Raw genomic sequence first — 21,091 nt, forward strand, 5'->3', positions numbered from 1 at the left:
GAAATCACTTCAAGATCCTCATTAAGATATGCAACCTCCTGCTGCCGGTGAAGATTTGCATCTGCAGCCGATGTCCTGGAATTCAAATGAAATGACGAGACAAGTGTGCTGTCGTCGACAATATATTGGATTCTTGTTTTTTTTCCAATAAGTCATTTATATAGAATAGTGAAGAGAAATATCAATCTAATATATAAAAATGGATGTTTGTTGGTTGGTTGGAGTAAGTGTTAAACTTCTACATTAAACTATAACGCTGCGCACGCCTAAGTTCGTTGATTCTGATTCTGTCAAAACATTGGAACAGCAGAGATACAGCAATATAGTACTAATTAGTACTACAACTACCAAATTCTACGCGGGCGAAGCCGCGGGCAACAACTAGTAATGTATAGAAGATAAAAATGAAATTAAGTGAAATAATGGTGGAAATAAAAAAAAAACATTTCAAACCAAGACACTTTGATATGTTTCGATTGTTAGTAACCATAATCGCCTTCCAGTGACAACAAATCAAACATATTGACACAATTTCCAACATAATTTCCAGACATCAAAACACTAATAACATCTCTTTCAACGCAGTTTTCGCAACTAATTAGACATAATCATATAGAAAGAATTTCCATAAAAATGATATTTTGTGTCTTAAATAATTGTGTTCGCAGTATACCTACAAATCTAAATAAAAAATTCCGATACCGGGAATCGAACCCGAGCCTCCTGGGTGAAAGCCAGGTATCCTAGCCACTAGACCATATCGGATGGTGATTGACGTTATTTAATACTCTTATGAGATTCGGTTTTATATTTTCACTCTCGTAACTTGCTATTAAAAATTTTTGAATTGGGGTATTTTGAAATTATATAATTTCAAAGAAATAATCCAAATTTGTTTTGGAGTACTCATATATCTAAAATGGAGATTTGTAAAGCAATTCGAATAAAAGTCAAGAAAAAAGACTTTATGTTTTTCAATTTCAATTTCATTAATATACCTAATTCAATTCAATTCAATTAAAACACCAATTCCACAAATACATTAATGGTTGAATACAAATGATGTGCATCTCATCAATTGATTTGCCTTATCTGGGATTGGTATCTGCCTAGGCAAGGGAGGTGCCTGTTTTGCAATACTGCTCCTCGGTTTTCACGAGAAAAAAAAAGGAAAACAGACCGTTTCATTTATTATGTAGTAACATTGCTATATTCTAAACCGTAACAGATACGAAGACAATCGAATGGGAAAAAAAGGTAACTGTCATCGTGAACAATACAATGGTCGAAGAAAATTTACGGGGACTCTCGCCCGAAAAAGATCAAATAAATGCTATACGATACGCAAAGTTCATCACCTCAATGAAAGGGATTACGGAAGGAGAGTACGATTTGCGAAGTGGTTAGAAGCTGACATTCCCAAGAAAATGGATTGGAAACAATGAACCAATTAACTGGCCAGCTCGATCCCCAGATGTTACTCCTTTAGATTTTTTTGTCTGGTGATACATAAAGGATAACGTTTTTTCAACACCAAGTACAGATATCGACCATCTCACACAAAAAATAAGAGATGCATGTATTAGTATTACACCTATTATATTAGAGAATTGCCACAGAAATTGTATGGACCAACAACTTATGTGCATTCAACAAAGAAGTCGTCAATTCGAGCATTTAATGTAGATTGCCATATAGCTTTGATTTTCCGTATTGGAAACAGCATTTTTGGTTTTCCCCGTATAACTCAAGAAGGGCAAGATTCCTCGTAAATCTTTTTTGGACATTGTATTGTTCCCGATGACAGTTACATTCTTTCCCATTTAATCGTCTTGGTATCTGTTACAGTTTAGAATATAGCAATGTTACCGCATGACAAAAGAAACGGCCTGTATATACCTTTGAAACTGAAAATTTCAAAATATAGATACTAAAGTTAATAGGGGCAACTTCACTAAAATATTCTCAAGATGGCGACACTTCCGTTATACCGGAAGTAAGTGTCAACCTCTTTATCTTAAACGGAACACCCAATATATTATTACATTTTTTGATTCCACATCAGAATCTAAATACTTTTAGTGCATAATGTTCTGTTTTTGACATATTTCAGTTTTTATGTCAAAAATAATGTTTGCAGACTCTACAATAACTTGGTTGGGTTCCTTGTATAGTAGGACTAAATTTAATAGACTTTTTATGGAAGTTCAATAATTATTAATACGGGCTAGTTAAAAAAGAAGAATATAAATGAAATTTAATAAACCGCCTGAAGTGAATTTTTTCAAACGGAAACCCCCAATTTTTATGATTTAATCGTATTGAGCATGAAAAATGAGGGTAACTTTGTAAAAGAATACCTATTTCGATAATTAGTAGTTTTTGAAATATTTGCAATTTCATATTTTTCTATCGACAGAATACTCAATACACGGTTTCTAAATTCTGTCAGTTGGCCATGAATGCCCGGCGTTAGAAAACAATCGATTGATACGATAATGTCACTTTTTGTCATTTGCAAATTGTCAATAATAAATCATGCCGGAACGATTAAATTACACAAACGAAGATTATTCTAATTTATTTATTATTTATGGAGAATGTATTGAAGTTATTTCAAGGACATGTGATACATTTGCGACCCGATTTTCAAAAAAAAAATCATCACCAAATAGTGTCAAGAAAATTATACAAAACTTTAAGAATTTTGGATCCATGAGAGGCAATCTACAGAAAAATGACCAAAACAATTAACTAGTTATCAAAGAAATATTCAAATAGAATGAGGAGTTATAAAAGCTTTGAAGAGAACCTGTAAAATCTATTCACTTTTAATATTTTTCCAGAAATGCATTGCTGGTATTTTAGAATTCAGAATTAAAATACCTTCTCAATGATAGTATTCAAATTTGGTGGATGACACCTCCGGTTAGAGGTTTGAACGTTTCACAATTATTTTTGAGTCAAAATTTGTCCTACTAATTAACAAATTTGACGTGATTTTGGTTTTTTTCGAGAAGATATTTTCTTGGCAGTTGCAGTACAATTAATAATAATAAAAATAATAATAATAGCTTTATTGTCCAACAGTTACCCATTTACAGGACAATAAAAAAATTTATTCACAATACTTGACTATAAACGAAAAATAAAATGAACAAAAAAGGAAAACTAATTCTAATTACCTACTTCAAGTACACGTTAGCAATTCTAATAATGTTATGAAGGTAAGTGAAGAATAAATCACCATGGGCACAAATACTATTGAAATTTGTGCACATAACATATATTGGGGAATTGAGCATAATATTAGTTCTTGCTCTGAGAGGTCTAAAAATGGATTGAGATCGTGAAGCTGGTACATTGAAGTTAATTTGTTCAAGAATTCTAGGACAGCCAACACTCTCATTCACTAACTTGAATAAGTAAAATAAGAGTGATGCACATTTTCTGCGATTCTCTAAACTAAAAAGTTCCAAACGTTCATATATGACATCATTACTGATACCTCTCTCAGGGTAATAACCATCTATTCTGAAAATTAGAAATTTACAAAACTTTCTATGAACTCTTTCAATGGCTATGTTATGAATCTCATAGAATGGACTCCTGACGATACTTGCATATTAATATATTACATGCAAAACTTTCCTGAGCTGACAACCAAAATGAAATTTTTCTAAACGGACAGTCAATGAAGAATTTCATGTTAAGCCTTTACCTCGAATCGACCGTACTACAACCAAACTAAACACGATTAATACAATAACGGTGAACTGATACCCTTGACCCGAGTTGCAGTTCTCTTCTCGGACGAACCGACGATGCCGGGGACCGGTTAGATGACCGAAGACACCGAAGAAGACTCTGGCCACGAAAGAAGTCATGTATAAAACCCGAGAGAAGAGTTCACCAGCATCAGTCCGGATCTAAACATGATCTCAAAAAGTGTCGCCATCTTGAGCTTTCTCTCCATCGCGTACGCAGCCACAATCCAGCAAAAGAACATCCCCGTGGAGATCCGGTACGATGATGGGGTGCAAATCACCCCTAAGGAGCGGCGGGAAGTTGCTCAAGAAGTTGATAAGGAAGAGCTCGCTGTTAAAAATTTGGACGCCAAAGTTCAGCTATCTCCGGAAGAACTTTCAGAGTCTCTGAAGCATCTGCCAATCCAGGAAGAAGTTATGGAAGGAGGGAATCACGTGGGAGCTACAGAAGAAGTTGCTGAAGAAGTACTTGCTGTTAAAAATTTAGACGCCAAGGTTCAGCTTTCTCCGGAGGAACTCGCAGAGTCTTTGAAGCATTTGCCCGTCCAAGAAGAAGTATTGGCACAAGAAACTCCAGAACAACCAGCGGATGAGCCCCAAGCCAAAAATCCACAGTTGAAAGGGGTGCCACAAGATATTCTTGAGGAGGGAGCCAAAGAAGTCCCACATACACAGACTGATGGTAGAGAATCTGCGGGAGATATAGGAACAAAAGCTTCAACCTCCTCTTTGGAGAGCAAGCTCCAGCATCTCCGAGATATTGTCGTCACAGAGCTCCGGGCACTCAGAGAAAGCATCCAGCCGAAAAAGGGTCAACTGATCCCCAAGCCTGAACAATGGGACGAACTGGAGAAATCCATAACCAGAGTATACGAGGAGCAGATAAATAAACTTATGGCGAAGCAAACTCAGTTGCCCGAGCCTACTGGTGGAGAACCTGGACCTGCACCTACGCCCGGACCATCACAACCCCCTGCTGCTCCAGCTGGTGGTCCCAGCACAATTTTTCAGAATTTCATCAACGGGGTGAACGGGGTGATGCAGAATTTTATGCAGAATATCCAACAGGCTGCCAGGCCGCCTGCTGCTCAAGGGGACGAAGGAACAGGCCAACCTGCTAACCCTGGAGGGTTTGTAGGATTTATTCAACAGGGTGAGTGAATTTGATAACTATTGTTATTTTCGTATTGGCTTGTAATAACTGTTGAAAATGAATTTTGATAAAATTCATCACCTAACTTAGGTCCTTCTCAAAATTACCAATTACACTTGAATTGTTTCGAGTGACTGTGTCGAATATCTTGGATTAATTATCGTGAAACATCTAAAGCAAATTTTTATTTTTTTACCCACTTTTTCAAAATGGGGAGTACGAAAAAATGTTTTGCTGAAACGACAAATAGATAGCATCCTGAATACGACGGTTCATTTTAAAAGCCTGTAATATTACAAATTACACAACTATGGTGTTAACATGGTGTTAAAGTAAATTAGTTTTCAAAGTTTTTGATGCAAAGTTATTTTCATTTTGTGTTAACAACGAAAATTACTCAAAATTATTCAGTATTGTAAAAAGAACCCAATATTCAATAATATTAAATCACAAAACATCAAAATAAAATAGGCATTTCGGTACAAACTCATTGATTTTCTGGAGATTCAACTTGAAACACTTATTTTGGACAAGAAAATTTCCAGGAAATCACTGAGTTTGTTCAGAAATACATATTTTATTGCGATGTTTTGTGATTTGATATTATTGAATATTGAGTTTCTGTTACAATACTGTAAAATTTTGAGTAATTTTCGGTGATAACAAAAATTAAAATAACTTTACACCAAAAACTTTGAAAATTAATTTACTTTTCAAAAAAATTGACCGTGGTTTACACAATAGTTGTGTAATGTTCAATATAACAAGCTTTTAAAATGAACCGTGGCATACAGGATGCTGTCTATTTATTGTTTTAGCAAAAATTTGTTTTTCGTAGTCCCTTCAAATCTAGATGTATTTTTTGAAGCTAAACAACTTTTCTCAATAACATTTTCCGAAATTTTTCTTGTCACAAAATCAAATATTTCAAGGTTCCTCGTATATTACGTATGTTGTAGTGTATTTTGTTGGTGCATGTTTAGTTTTACGGGATGCACAAACTTTTACCAATTATAACTTTTTGTCGAAAAACCCTTAATAAATAAGTTTCCCATATGGTACATACTTTGGGGATGACACTGAATATATTCAAGTGTCGATTAAATATTCATTTCAGCCGAATGACTGCTATTTTATTCAGTACAAACAATATTTATATACTTGAAGTATTTTACCCCTAAGTCGATTTGCATTGCATACTGTTGTCCGGGTTGGAGCCCCTGCTTTGGAGCCAATTTCAAGAATTTTTGGAACTGTCACCCAGGTAGCTGTAGCTACCTCCGTGGTGATTTTGATAGTTTTCTTGTAAACACAAGATCTATTAACTGAAACCACAAATGTGCGGCTGGCTCCTGCTGGTGGCTCCGTGTATTTGTATTTCTTTCTTTTGGTAACCAAGTGTTGCCCATCCTTACACTTGGCTGCACTATACTGATGATGGGCCAAAAGCCCGAAACACGTGTCTATGGTTTGCCACTTTCTTGAGTGCTATGTCCGATTATTGACTTCTGTATCTATATCAAGACACTCAATAACTTTCATATTTGTGACAGATGAAACAGATATAAAAACAGGAACATATTTTTGGTGTTTTTTGTACGGTTTTTTCCTAATGAGAGAGTTTTTCATTTGGAATAATAGTAGGATGAATAAACGTTTTCCAATAAGAAAGGTTGACTTTTTGTTTTGATTTTAGAGAAAGAAGTTGCCTATCTCTTCAATTTATTATTATGTTCATCTCTATAAAAAATATAATTCCAGAAATATGTAAATCTAGAGTGGAAAACCAAGCATAATCTGATTTCATAAGGAAAAAATTCAGCGAATCGACTCTGAGAGAATGGGGGGTTCTGATAATATGACTTAAAAAAATCAGTCAATTTTTTTCATGTTAGTTTTTGCACAATCTTAAGCCCCTGGCAAAATCTCATGACGCATCATGTAAAAATTGAATTTTCTCATAAATATTTGACTTTATTTCAATTTAGTAATGAATAATCTCATCGAAGGTGTTCTATATGGATATTAGGATGAATATCCAAATTGAATATAAATAATAAACAATACTAATTTGAGTGTGATTTCTTCATTACTCTGAAAAATGGATGCTGACAAGTAGACTGTGGATCGGAAACCGTTATAAACAAAGAACTGGTTTTTACACCAATATATGGATTCCCGATACAGGATGATAAAAAGACACAAACATAACAAAAGGTTAACCTAATCCGATTGATGTTTGAAATATTCAAAGGTTTGAATTCTAGATAAAAATATTTACTAGTTTCAAAATGCTGATTAAGACTTTTTTCTTTAGTTGACCTATTTTCACTGGATCACCCTGTACGATGTCACTTTCTATAAGAATGGATTTGGATTATTGAACTCTGTGAATTTTCATGTTACATACTATATATCCTAACGCTCTTTTGCATTTTGAAGGCTTCACAAATATCATGAACATCTTAACCAACGGAGGACAAGTCCAAGGAGGTCCGTCGACATCAAGCACTGTGTTGGGAGACACTGGCACCCCAGTTCAATCTTCCAATCCGTCTGGAAATCCCTTTACAAACTTCTTTGGCGGGGTGGTGAACAACGTTCAAAACTTTCTGGGAATACAGTCCGGTGGTGCCCCAAACACAGGAGCAGTTCCAGGAGTACAAGGTAACCTAGTGCAGATATTAAACGCAATGTCACTGTAACATGAAAAAATTAGAAAAAAAATGCCCTCTTTTGTTGAAATTTTTTACGAGAATAGAAACTTTGTACCCATACATTTTGTCAAAAATATGTATTTTATTCTCGTTTATTCACATTTGTACTATCTTATTTCTGTTTGGGGAATAGCAAGTAAATCTATGAATTTCATTAGTTTGGACTTCCATTGTCTAATATTATATAAAAATGATTTGAAATGCCTAAAAGAACCAATAAAAATTAAATTAGGTAGAATAGCTGGGAATAATAATTATATTACCATGGAACCTTGGGAATACTGAACTAGACGCCTTCTTGAAACACATCAACAGCGAAAGACCTTCCATCACTTTCACAATGGAGAAGAAAGTCCATAAGGAGTTACCGTTTTTAGACGTATTGGTGAAGAGTGGAAGTGGAAAACATCTGTATACCGAAAACCCACTCACACGGGACAGTATCTGAACCACGAATCCAACCACCATCAATCGACTAAAAGAGGAATCATCAAAACTCTATTAGACCGTGCTTTCGGGCTCTGTGATACAAAGGAAGGTCTCGAGAAAGAACTAGACATCATCAAAAATGATCTTCAACGGAACGGCTACTCCAAAGCGATGGTGAAACAGACTTTAGAAGAGCCTCGCAAGGAAGATATGTCGTCACAATCAGTGCTGGCACTTCCCTATGTCAGAGGATTATCAGAAAGGAAAAGAAGAATTGGGTTCAAGTACAACATTAAAACCTTCTTCAGATCAGGAAACACTATCCGTAGCAGCCTCACGAAAACCAGGCCACCAATCGCGGACTGCGATTCCAAGAATTGCACTCACCGGATACCCTGTGAGTGCGGAAAATCCTATATCGGGAAACTAAGAGGTCATTGAAAGTTTGCATTGCCGAATTAAACATAGCGAGGGGAAACTAGCAAATCAGGAATAGCAGAGCATGTTTGGACCCATCAACATAACATCGAGTGATCCCAAGCTGAGATCATACACAGGAAGGAACACTGGTTTAGAAGGAAATCCAAAGAAGCCGCATACATGTTATCCAACAATGTATTCAGCCAAGGTAGCGTAGAGATACGCAACATATGGAAACCCATAATCTAGCAAAAATTAACAACTCCCGCCAAACGGTCATCTTCCGCTAAACCGGTGAAGCGGAAAGAGGAGATAAGTGAAAGTACTCGAATGACCCATAAATAGTCAGATCTCGGAGGAATAAGTCGAGTTATTACCCGAAGACGATTGTGGATACTAACAATCGAAACGTCGTGAAGTAACTTGGCTCGGAATCTCTCAATTTTTCATTTTGTTTTTTTTTAACTTTATTTAACTGTTTCAACTCAAGTTGTTTTTGATTAATATAATTGTTACTTTCAGCTATTCTTTTTAATTCTTTTTATTTTTATTTTATATTGATTCTTTCAGGGATTTCAAATCATTTTATTTAATATAAGACAATGGAAGTTCGAACTAATGAAATTCATCATTGAACATTGTCAATCAGCTTCAAACAGAAGTAATCTATAATCAAACCTCTGAAAACCTCACAAAACAAAATAATGAGAAGCCTTTATAAACTACCACATTTGGAACCACCATTGAACCTATAAAAACCAACTATTTATTGGCCCTAAATTCACTCTTTAAACTCAAAATCAGCTGTTTTATTCATTCTGTTGAAAATAATACAAAGAAATCAAATTTGAATTTTGTTCGAATTGGACATATTAACAATCATGCCACAATACAATAAAAACAAATTTTGGAAAGAAGTCAATATATCACGATGGTTTCAAAAACTATACCTCACGATTTAATCTCCACAAACTTTATTTGAAAAATATATCACATGTTTCGCTAGCATAGTAGCTTTGTCAAGTGATTCAAATCACTTCCCACAGTATCCAGACCCCACCCAAAACTATTTGCCGACCTCTGGCCTATAGGGTAAGTAACGGAGCAGTTGTTTTCATCAGTCGTCTTGAGCTCCTCAGAGGACATTGTTTTTGCTAACCGGTACTTGTTAAAGAGAAAACGGGAATCTTAAAAATACTGGGTACACCCATATAATGTTTAATTTTAAACACAGTTCGGCAGTCGTTTTCCGTGAGCTCTCTCAACATGAACAGAAATTTTGGGAGTTTTATAGAATGAGCTCAAATAGCTACCATGTTTTATTGAGATTGGTGTTAATGGAACTGGAGACGCACGGGTTGTAGTCTAATCAACAAGTTCAGAAACATGAAAAAGAGAGATAAAGGTCCTAAAAATATGAGCGATAGCTCATTCGATTCGGAATCACCTCCAGAAAAATGTTTTTGAAGGATTTTCGTGCAGGTAAAATATTGCAATTGTTATTAACAAAATAAGATAAAAAAATGGTATTCAGTTTTTCGTTAATAACTCAAAAAATATTAATATTTAAGCAATTTTGATAAAAGCTCTTTGAAGAGGAGAAAATTTCCGATAAAAAAGTGCCAACTCCCGAAACTCTATCTCCATTATTTATAATTTTAATTTGATGTTGAAAATAGGGTTTCGCGCAGCTGTTACGGCATGCGCGCGGTGCCGCTAAAGAGAGTTTATCAAAAGAAATAATTTTTTTATAACATAAAATGTCATTTTAAAAATTTTAAAAAATCTAGTATCTTCTTAATACTTGAATGAATCGAGTGCCGTAGAAAAATAGTTTCATCACCATTTTTTAAAAGTTATTCAATTGTTAACTAACAAATTTTTTCCCAATATATATATATATATATATATATATATATAGATGAGGAAAATATTTGCACAACTTCCTCCTTCAATCCTTTCTCTCTCTTTTTCCAGCCTTTTGATGAGAAAGAAATAAAAAACATAATCTTGGAAATGAAAAATAAAAAATCCACTAGCATAGATGAAGTTCAAATGTCTTTGTTAAAAAACTGCCATGAATTCCTAGCGTCCTATATTGCTGATTTGTTGAACCTCTCTGTAGAATGTGGAAAATTTCCATCAGTCCTAAAAATTTCCAAAACCATTCCTATATTCAAGAGGGGTGATCCAGAAAGTATTGAAATCTACAGGGGTATCTCTATCTTGAATCCAATTTCAAAAATATTTGAAAAGGGCATGTGTATCCGAATAAATGACTTCTTGGCTAAATTCAAATCATTGACAATATGCCAATATGGCTTCCGCGAAGACCTCAGTACGGAAACAGCCACTACTGAACTCGTACAATATATTTATGACCAAATGGATGCCAATAAGTTAGTATATGGAATTTTCTTTGACTTATCCCGAGCCTTTGACACCCTAAACTATGAAATTTTAAAAATCAAGTTAAATTCTCTTGGAATACGTGGTCATATTAACGACTGGCTCATGTCATTCACAAGGGAAAGACAAATGGTAGTGAAAATTGATAACTATACCTCTGAAAAACATGAAATAGAACTTGGAACTCCTCAGGGGAGTGTTCTTGGACCCCTGTTGTTTCTGCTATATGTGAATGACCTTCCCAACTATATAAAGGAGGGAAGGCTATTCATGTATGCAGATGACACAACGATTGTGGTCAGCGGACACACTCCTGAGGAAATAATTTCGAAAATCAGAAATGTCATTGAACAGTTCTCCCGATGGTGTTTGTCTAATCACCTATTGGTGAACATTTCAAAAACAAAAATAATGGAGTTCACAAAAAGACGAGTTGACACAATGGCTGTGATGGAATTTGATGGTTACACTGTTAAATGTAGCCAACAAACTCTATTTTTAGGAACTGTTTTAGATTCAAACATTCAATGGAATGAACAAATTAACACAGTCTGTGGCAAACTCAATAAATCATTTTATGCTATCCATGCCTTGAAAGACACTCTTGACAGACATTCACTCATGAGTGTTTACTTTGGCATGGTGTATTCTACACTTAGCTACAATATTATCTCTTGGGGTCAAGCCAACGAATGGGTGCGTGCTTTCAGGCAACAAAAGAGAATAATAGGATTAATATTCGACTTAGATTTTGGTGAGTCTTGTAGAGGAACTTTTAAAAGAAATAAAATTCTGACTACCACTTGCATTTACCTATTTAAAATACTTATATTCGTTCATAATAACAAAACAAAGCTTACATCGAATGCTCAAATACATCAGTATAGAACACGAAACAATCATCACTTATATCAATCAAAACTCAATCACACTTACTACAAAAAATCCCCAGAATGGGCGGGTGTTCACCTCTATAATTTATTGCCAAATCACCTAATGCAACTTTCACCAAAAAAGTTCAAGATAGAATTGAAGAAATTTCTTTCGAATAGATGTTTTTATGATCTGAATGAGTATATGAACCATACATGAAAACTGATGAGTCTAATCTTTTAATATGATGTAACAATGTATTTTGTTTCTTCTGATATTTGCGTGATACAATTTTTATTTACTGTACAATATTTCTTATTCTATGTGACGAACCTATACATTGTACAAATGGCACAAAAAGGTAATATATTATCTATCTAAAAATTGTTGATGAAAATATTTTTTTCATTTGATATTCAGTTATGTCTTTTCACATTAAACAATGGCAGTTATTGATATAGGATATGCATTTTTTACGTAATTTGTTTATTAAATTGTTTTAAAAAAATAGAGAAATTCAATATTTTTGAAAATATTTTTTTGCTATTGTGTTGTCTAAAGATAAATATGATTTAAAAAAAAATGTTTCTCAACTTTAATTTTTAATTGTTTTAAATCGATTTTTTATATTTCATTGTTTAAATAAACAGTTAAAAAATAATTTTGCTTTTAAAAATCATAATTTACATTTTTGAATAGTTTGACAAAGAAAAATTTTTTTTATTTATTATTTAATTGTTTTAACAAATTGGTTTGACAATTTGTTATAAACACATATTGACCAACGTTATATTTTTTTTGGAGCAGAAAATAATGATAAAAACAGCTATATATAAAAAAGTGCCTTAATTTTTTTTATTTATTATAATATCTACTTAAAAAAAAATTTCATGGTACTTTTTATATATAGCTGTTTTGATAAATTTTTTCTGCTTCAGAAAAAAATATAACATTGGTCAATATTTGTTCATAACATATAATAATAATAAATAATTTTTTTTTCTTTGCCAAACTATTTAAAAGTGTAAATTATGATTTTCAAAAGCAAAATCATTTCTTAACTGATTATTTAAACAATCGAAATATAAAAAAATTGATTTTGAACAATTGAAAATTGAAATTGAGAATTTTTTTTTTGTAAAAATCATAATTATCTCTAGACAATAGAAAAGCAAAAACATTTTTTTCTAAAATATTGAAATTCTCTATTTGTTTAAAACAATTTAATAAACAAATCACGTAAAAAATGCATATCCTATGTTAATAACTGCCATTGTTCAATGTGAAAACAGACATAGCTAAATATCAATTGAAAAAAAAATGTATCAACAATTTTTAGATAATTCATTTTGCAATAGTTATAAAAAATCATAATTAACAAATTAATAAATTTTTATGAACTTTTATCGCAGTATCGTATGAAGCATATATATCAAAATGGCTCCAAGAAGTTTAAAATTTAAAGCTTTTATCCCATTATTTATGCCAACGGAGATTGGGAAAAAATTTGTTAGTTAACAATTGAATAATTTTTTGAAAAATGGTAATAAAACTTTTTTTTTCTACGGGACTCGATTCATTCAAGTGTTAAGAAGATACTAGATTTTTTTAAATTTTCAAAATGATATTTTATGTTATAAAAAAATCATTTCTTTTGATAAACTCTCTTTAGCGGCAGCGCGCACATGCCGTAACAGCCGTGCGGAACCCTATTTTCAACATCAAATTAAAATTATAAATAATGGAGATAGAGTTTCGGGAGTCGGCACTTTTTTATCGGAAATTCCCTCCTCTTCAACGAGCTTTTTTCAAAATTGATTAAATAATAATATTTTTTGAGTTATTAACGAAAAACTAAATACCATTTTTTTCAATCTTATATTGTTAATAACAATTGCAATTTTTTACCTGCACCAAAATCCTTCAAAAACATTTTTCTAGAGGTGATTCCGAATCGAATGAGCTATCGTTCATATTTTTAGGACCTTAATCTCGATTTCTCATGTTTTTGAACTTGTTGATTAGACTATTCTGTTCCACCAATTTCACGAAGGATATAGAGGATTGCGCCTCTTCTTGCTGACCCGACGTGTCGAACGATATTGCGCCTAGATTTATGATGGAATTGGCCGATATTTGATGAAAATCCATAAGTTACGTATTAAAAAAAAACACTTCATTGTGAGATTTTCACTAAACGAATTTACAAAAATGCAACACGTGTTTCGCCATACAATGGCTTCTTCGGGCGTGTCCTTACTAACTAACCAAGAACTCTTCCCAATAACCAGAAATACAATACACTTCTTAACGCGCTTTCAGTCAATCAAGTTGGTATCTTCAGGAGATGAAGAGGGCAGTTTTTGAAACGTGCGTCGATAAGAGTATTGCATTTCTTGTTTTGGATTCATTTTATACCAGAGGTTGAAGTTTAATAGTGAAACTTGATATTGAAAATACCCCCTTGATCATACCAATTGATACTTTCAGGAGACACAGGTGTTAGTCCACCCAATCAGCAAAGACCTGCAGCTCAAATAGTTAACTCAATAGGTAAGAAAATTAGGTTTTCCATTTTTTATGATTATTCTATTAATGGACAAAAAACTCTTGCAAATTTTAAAAGGCTTCGTTTTTGATATAACTGTTCTGGTCCATAAAATTTGTGATAGGTGAATGAATTCTTCAACTTATGTCAGTTTTGAAGTATCAATATCTACTTTCAATAAATGGTGAAAAAATCACATTTGTAAACGAGATTAGGTATTTGGGTTTCATGCTAGATAAAAATATTTTGATTAAATTTGTAAACGGGCTAAGAAAATGTTGGGATTTATTATAATATCTAGCTATTCGTTTGTGAACGTATTCATGATAAAATATCTTTTTTCTGTGACGGAAAAAAAGGTTGACATTTTATCTCTGATGATAGGTAACAAAATGTCACTTTTCATGAAATTACTTTTTTCAATATTAAATCGTCGTTTTTCCCATCACAGAAAAAAATTGTGTATTATACACGGTAAAAAACTAGATTTTAGCTCTCGAGCTTGAATCTAATACTTTTTTCCTTGTATAATAAATAACTATTATATCACACTTGTAAGACCAATATTAAAATTAAGTTCGCTCATTTGAAAATCCCAGCCATAGATGCATTCAATCAGAATCTAAAAAATACAAAATAGGTTACTGAGATATCTATACTATAAAGAAAAACATTGTTTGCCGGATTACAGTTCCTCAGTATCCTACAAGAAGTCTAATTCTTTTTAAACTACCCAAGGCAAGTAAAAAAATAACTGCTCTGAGTCTTCTCTCAACCATGCTTCGTAAAGCAAATGAAATTAATGTTTTAAAAAATTTAGATTTCAGTTATTCCTTTTCAGGTTTCAGATATGATGTTATTAATTATATTTATTAGAAATATAACTGTGATCGTAGAGAATAAGTTTGAAAATAAATCTTTCAGTGTATGGAAGTTAACTCACACAATCAATTTGTAATAAGAATTTACATGTAATTAGGCTATTAAGTCTGTATGAAAATGAAATAAAATAAAATAAAATTTATACTACTTACATTGCGACATTAGTTCATTAATTTGTTATGCTCACTCTTGTTACAGGCAATACAATAAATTCCTTCTTTCAAGGAAGACCACCAACCTCCACCAGCGATTCGGCAGCATCACCGCCCGCAGGAAACGGGACAGGCAACATTTTCTCGACCATTGGTAATGCCATCCAGAACAGCCCATTGAATGTATTCAGGCCACAAAATGGAGGACAAACTGGTTCAAACCCAATTCAATCAGGTTAGCATTTTTAGGCAGAATTAAATAACGTTGTTCCTGTCTTTGTTTATTGAATTTCATATCATATTTGTATTCAATGACAATGTCAGTCAAACATCTGAAAACTTCAGAAGAACGCCAACATGGAAAATTACGAGTTCTCGAATGAAAGCAAAAAGAAAGATAGGGTCAAAGAAATGTCAATGGAAATCGACGCAGACGGAAATCAAAATTTAAATTGAGAAATTTGCCTTATAGATACATTAGGAGGCCTTTGTACAACTGAGTGAAAGAAGAAGAAGAAGCAAAAATACAGACCACTATATCATGTCCTCTCCAAAATTGGGTGGAGTCAACAGATGATGACATGGCGAAAATGCACCTCCAAAGTCTCTCTTACGAAAATATGATCGAAGTCATCACTCTTTTAGCAAGTAACTTCCAATACTTTCTGAAGACTAAATCTTTCCGTTAATCAGTTGGGGAAAAACAACAAAAATTTGTTAATTTTCCAATGTGGAAAATATTGTGCGACTGCAATAATGTCTTGGGGGGTGGAGCCAAAGAATCGATTAACGTTTTACTGAAATAAGTGATCCTAAAGGTAAAATCAATACCTACGCTCTATTTGAGGTAGGCTCTATAAATACCACTGCCGCTCTTCTGGACCAACAGAAAGTTTGAAACTCAGTTGAACAATTTCTATGACCTGCGAAAAGATCCATTCAAAAAAATGAAGTGACGAAGAATGAAGGTGCTGAATACGATTTGGAAGATGTGTAAGAACTACCCAAAAATAAGCTCTTTCTTTATAATCAATTTAATCTATTAGTCTAATCAAAAAAAGGAATCATCTGTAACGAGTAGTTATTCAATGCATGTACTAGGTTAAGTTAGGTCCAAAGTGAGTGGGTCTATTTGAACCTCCACCGCAACCCGCAAGGGTTTATTGTGGCTCACACCTATTCACACTCGACCAAATAAAGCCAGCTTCTCAACGAAACCGATTAGTTTGTATGGTGAGTGGTCTTTCAGGTCAGATAGTAAGGGTACGACCCTGCCGAACTCTAAAAATCTGATTTGGTCCCCATCGGGGCAGGTACAAAGTATGTTCTCTGCTGTTTCATCATTTTCCAAACAGAGGCGACACACACTGTCTTCCGACAGTCTGAGTCTCTGCATATGATGATTCAAATGACAGTGACCCGTAAAAAGACCTCTTAGACATCGTAGTTCATCCCTACTGTAGTCCAACAACTGTTAGGTATCAAGCTTCGAAGGGTAAATAATCGCCAATCCTGAAAGATTCTGCCAGAAGTCCATAAATATTCTTGCCATCCAGGTGTTCAATGTTTGTTTGGCAAAGCCTAAGGCGATGCCAATGGGAGGTTCTGGTACGATGGAGCTACTTGCAGCACCCTCCTTCGCAAGGGAGTCAGCAGCCTCATTGCCTTTCAGGCCAGTATGTCCGGGAATACAGACCAGAGACAATCTGTTGAATCTTCCTATCGAGGAGAGTCATTTTTGGCAATTTGCTACCAATTTAGATGTTGCTCGATAGGAGCCAAGAGCTTCCAATGCCGCTTGACTGCCCGAGAATATTTTTATTGACTTGTATATGAGGTTGGATTCTTCCAATCTCTCTCGGCACACAATTCAATAGTGTAAACTTCCGCTTGAAATACAGTCCCTAGGCATGTTGATATCTCTGTCCTGGGTCTGCGACTGAAAAACACCTGCACCAGAACCAGAAGGTGTTTTTGATCCATCTGTGAACCAACAACTATCTGCTATTAATATTTCCTTCTCCCGGATGATACATTCCTCTCTACTCGGGAATAGTATTTTATAAGGCAGTTCGTAGTTGAAAGTTGGAGGCATAAAGTCAGAGGTCATTTCCAGAATGCTGTGACTTCCTGTGTCAACCAACAGTCTGTTGCACTCTGCAACGCAATTGGCAATGTGCACAAGTCTGTATGAAGTCTAGCCTCTCTCTCCAGAAAAATGTGGAGAGGAGGTAGATCTAGAAGGATCTCCATGGCTGCTGATGGTGTGGTACTGATGGCACCACTGATGGCCAGACAAGCATGTACTATGTAAGACCACAAATTTTTAACAGACAGGACAACATTGATCTTGTCATTGTGAGAGAGAAGTCCACGAAAGAAGAAAATCCAACCTTCTTTGTCTAAATCGAAGTTGGGATGGGTTGCACATGGAAACAACAAAAATCAATATTTTCAGCGAAGAGATTGACAGTTTTTCTTTTTCACCTATTCAAAATTGAAAATTTGAGTGTGAAAAATTATAAAACATCACATCTAAATGATATCAGTGACTCTAAAATTTTGGATGTGAGAGGATATGTCCAATCAGATAGGAAACTAGTATTTTATGAAGAATTGGCAATGTTACTCTATTGAATAAGAAATTTACTTCTTTGAACTGATTGCAATGCATTAAGAAAAAATCGACAGAAACGGAGATTTCGGTCTTGGAAAATGAAATAAATGAATATTTGGAAAAAAAGTGTGCTCGAAATTGTCCACGGAAGAGATATCAAAAGACTGTCTTAATGAACCCTAACCATTACTATTTGTTTTTTTATGATTGATTAGGACGTTAACTGATGAAGATCCATAGTAATTTCATAAACTACACCTTACGATTGGATCTCCACAAACTTCATTCAAAACACACTAGTCTTTTTGTAGTCAAATACGTACTAAAAGTTCATTCTTAACTCTAATATTTATATACCCCACGTAATCACAATTGAGACCACCTACTCAGGTACTTACTCGATCATAATTACCTGAAGCATCTACTAAACTTTTATATACTTAAACATACTCAATTACGATTACCTATATCGATTCTACATCAATAATAATAATTCATCGGTTTCTAAGCAAACATGTTCAATAATGGAGATCTATTTGAATCCAGTTGGTCATTCAGTAAAATGTTTGAATTTTTAAGTTTATTAGTTTCCATTGCGTCCAAATGATTCAGCTTTAAACCTTCATTTTTTATGTGTCAAATTTAGAAATTTTCATTCAAGATATGATTTTCTTCTGAAAGATGTATTTGAATATGTTGAATTTGTTTTCTTATTTACATAGCTCATATGATGTTCCTGGATGCGATTTCTGAATGTTCTGCCAGTTTGACCAATATATATCCCAGGACAAGTTCCACACTTCAATTTATATACTCCTGATTTATCGGATTTGGATGTTTTGTCTTTATTATTTTTAACTAACTTTCCCAACGTATTACCTGTTCTATACGCAATTTTAATAACTTGTTTATTAAAAAATGAGGCCACTTTTTCTGTTATTCGTCCAAAATACGTTAAAGCTCTATAATTTTGATTATCTAACTCATCAATAGGAAGAACGTCCCTAATCGCTCTTGCGTAGATTTTTTTGTAAGGTATTTTGTCTATCAATTCAGGTTTGAATCCATTGTTTATTGCGATTTGTTCAATGATATTGGAAGATAGATAGAATTTTCCTGAAAGACATACCCATGAAGTACAAATCAGATCTATCCATGGGAATGCACAGAGATTGTCGTGGGAGGACCGACAAAATCATGATGGCTAAGATTTTTGGAGCAGTATCATCTCTGAAATTGGTCTATGATGTTATGTGGAAATGATGAATATTGCTTCTAAACAAATGAACTAACTTTGACACCCATACAGCAATCATAATTTTTAATCCCAATCAAGTCGAAACATTCTCACTACAATACACCAATTGCTTTCAACAGTAAAAATGAATTTCATTTGAACGTTATTTCTATTGACTATGAACTATCTCTTCCTCTGGTAATATTCAACAGGATATCTCAGCTGACATTGTCCTTTCCAGGCATACAATCTGCAGGAAACCAGATCCAACAAGCAGTTTCAGGCATTCAAGGACAATTGGGCTCTCTTCCTGGTTCTAGTCCTGCAGAAGGATCGTCTCCAGCTCCACCAGTTGTTGAGTTACCAGATGGACAGAGGAAACCCGTAGCAGAAAACAGTATCCAAACGAAAAAACCCGCAAAAGTAGAGAACGACAATGAAATTGTACAGAAGGTGGAGCAAAAGGAGGAAATTTTGACGACAATTGAATGAACTATTATATTTTATAATTTAAGTGAACTGTAATGCTTATAGTCTGATATGTATTTATTTAAATTATTCTGGAGATAAAGTGAAATCCAAGATTCAACGGAATATTATTACAGGTTGAAAAATAGGAAGTATTATTCCTGAATCGTTTTGGTATTTGAATTATACTTGTAAACTCAAACTGAATTTTTTTTTGGTTCGATAAAATAAAGATGTAAATTGATTCAGAACACATAACATCAGTTCACCATGATCAATTTCACAAAAGAGGAGTTCATTGTAGAATATTGGAAGATGAATGAGGCACGCTTGTCAAAACTGACGTATATTCAATTGAATATTCATAGTGACGAATTGGATAATTCAGTAAAAACCTTAATGGTATGTGAATAAAGAATAGAACAATTAGATACCTAAATATATTCAGAAACAATTGGAGATACAAATAATAAAATGAATGAAGATATAAATTTAATGTTATGAGGTCATTTTTTTCAGAAGCCGACAATTAGGTATAAAACCCAAGTCACCTCCTGTCCGTCCAGTTCTTGGAAGATGTATGTCCACTATGAAGGTATCTTTCATCAAGAAACACAATTGTAAATACTTGATCCTCAATGCCCGTATGTCCATTTTATCCATTGAAATTTTTCTATTATTTTTATTAGTTCTATTAGTTTCAGTCCTTCTCCATTTGAAACCTATTTACTTTTTAAATTCTACGAAGAGTTGTTTCGGAAGCCACAATTCCCAAAACGTCATCAATTTTGTGTTCGAACTTCTTTACCGTAATACGACACCCTTTCGTCTTATGGAAGTCGTAAATATTTCGCCTAATATTGGAATGCTCATACTCGGGAAGATCAGTTACTGGTGCTCTTCTAGGCCGCTTCTTTCTTGGGGTAGAAAATTTTACTTCTCCGTTATTTGCAGAAATTAATTGACACCTTCCTTTAACTTCTATTTCAATGGTTTTTATTAAAATACCTAATACAAAATAAAGATTTGTGTTGGTAAAGTTATTTTTTAGTTTTATTTAATATTACCTGTAGCCAGAGATGTTTTTCTTTCACATTAGATAACGTATCCGACTCACATTCAACACTTTGAGAATAATTGAACACTTTAAAAATTATTTTACGTGTCTGACTCTTGATGACTGGTTTTTTGTGAAGCAAATTATTCAGACAAAGCCAAACATCAACGCCTCTGTATTTGTATGTTTTGCAAGAGCTGTAGTGAGGGTTACGTTGAAAATGAGTTTGTGCGAATAAGGGCGGGCTGGCCATCACGTTTGGCGCTTGTTGTAAGTTTTTTGAAAAGGTTGCTTTCTATTCATTGCAAAGCATTTCTTTCTAAAGGTAGCAAAGGTAGCAAACAAAAGCTCTTTTTTTGGAT

At 33.8% G+C, this 21,091-nt stretch overlaps 1 protein-coding gene and 1 non-coding gene across 2 annotated transcripts; one reads left to right on the plus strand and one right to left on the minus strand.

Annotated features, from left to right (window-relative positions):
- Positions 1-693: 693 nt before the first annotated feature.
- On the minus strand, positions 694-765 carry TRNAE-UUC (transfer RNA glutamic acid (anticodon UUC)). Its single transcript has one exon. It is a non-coding gene; the product is annotated as a tRNA-Glu (tRNA).
- A 3,076-nt stretch (positions 766-3,841) lies between these two features.
- Positions 3,842-19,793, plus strand: LOC111503693 (uncharacterized). Its single transcript, XM_023158058.2, has 5 exons — positions 3,842-4,920; positions 7,363-7,587; positions 14,259-14,321; positions 15,397-15,585; positions 19,446-19,793. The coding sequence occupies exons 1-5, from the start codon at positions 3,936-3,938 to the stop codon at positions 19,694-19,696; spliced, it is 1,713 nt and encodes a 570-aa protein (XP_023013826.2). The 5' UTR covers positions 3,842-3,935; the 3' UTR covers positions 19,697-19,793.
- The last annotated feature ends 1,298 nt before the right edge of the window (positions 19,794-21,091 follow it).

Source organism: Leptinotarsa decemlineata, unplaced genomic scaffold (genome assembly GCF_025532065.1).
Source record: "Leptinotarsa decemlineata unplaced genomic scaffold, Ldec_3_MD MMD2_tig00000882_RagTag_RagTag, whole genome shotgun sequence".
Classification (NCBI taxonomy): Eukaryota; Metazoa; Arthropoda; class Insecta; order Coleoptera; family Chrysomelidae; genus Leptinotarsa; species Leptinotarsa decemlineata.

Excerpts from the sequence above, each read along its gene's own strand:
- LOC111503693 (XM_023158058.2), top strand. The coding sequence starts at position 3,936 with ATGATCTCAAAAAGTGTCGCCATCTTGAGCTTTCTCTCCATCGCGTAC. Across the intron at positions 4,921-7,362 it reads TGTAGGATTTATTCAACAGG|GCTTCACAAATATCATGAAC; the intron begins GTGAGTGAATTT and ends TGCATTTTGAAG. Across the intron at positions 14,322-15,396 it reads TCAAATAGTTAACTCAATAG|GCAATACAATAAATTCCTTC; the intron begins GTAAGAAAATTA and ends CTCTTGTTACAG.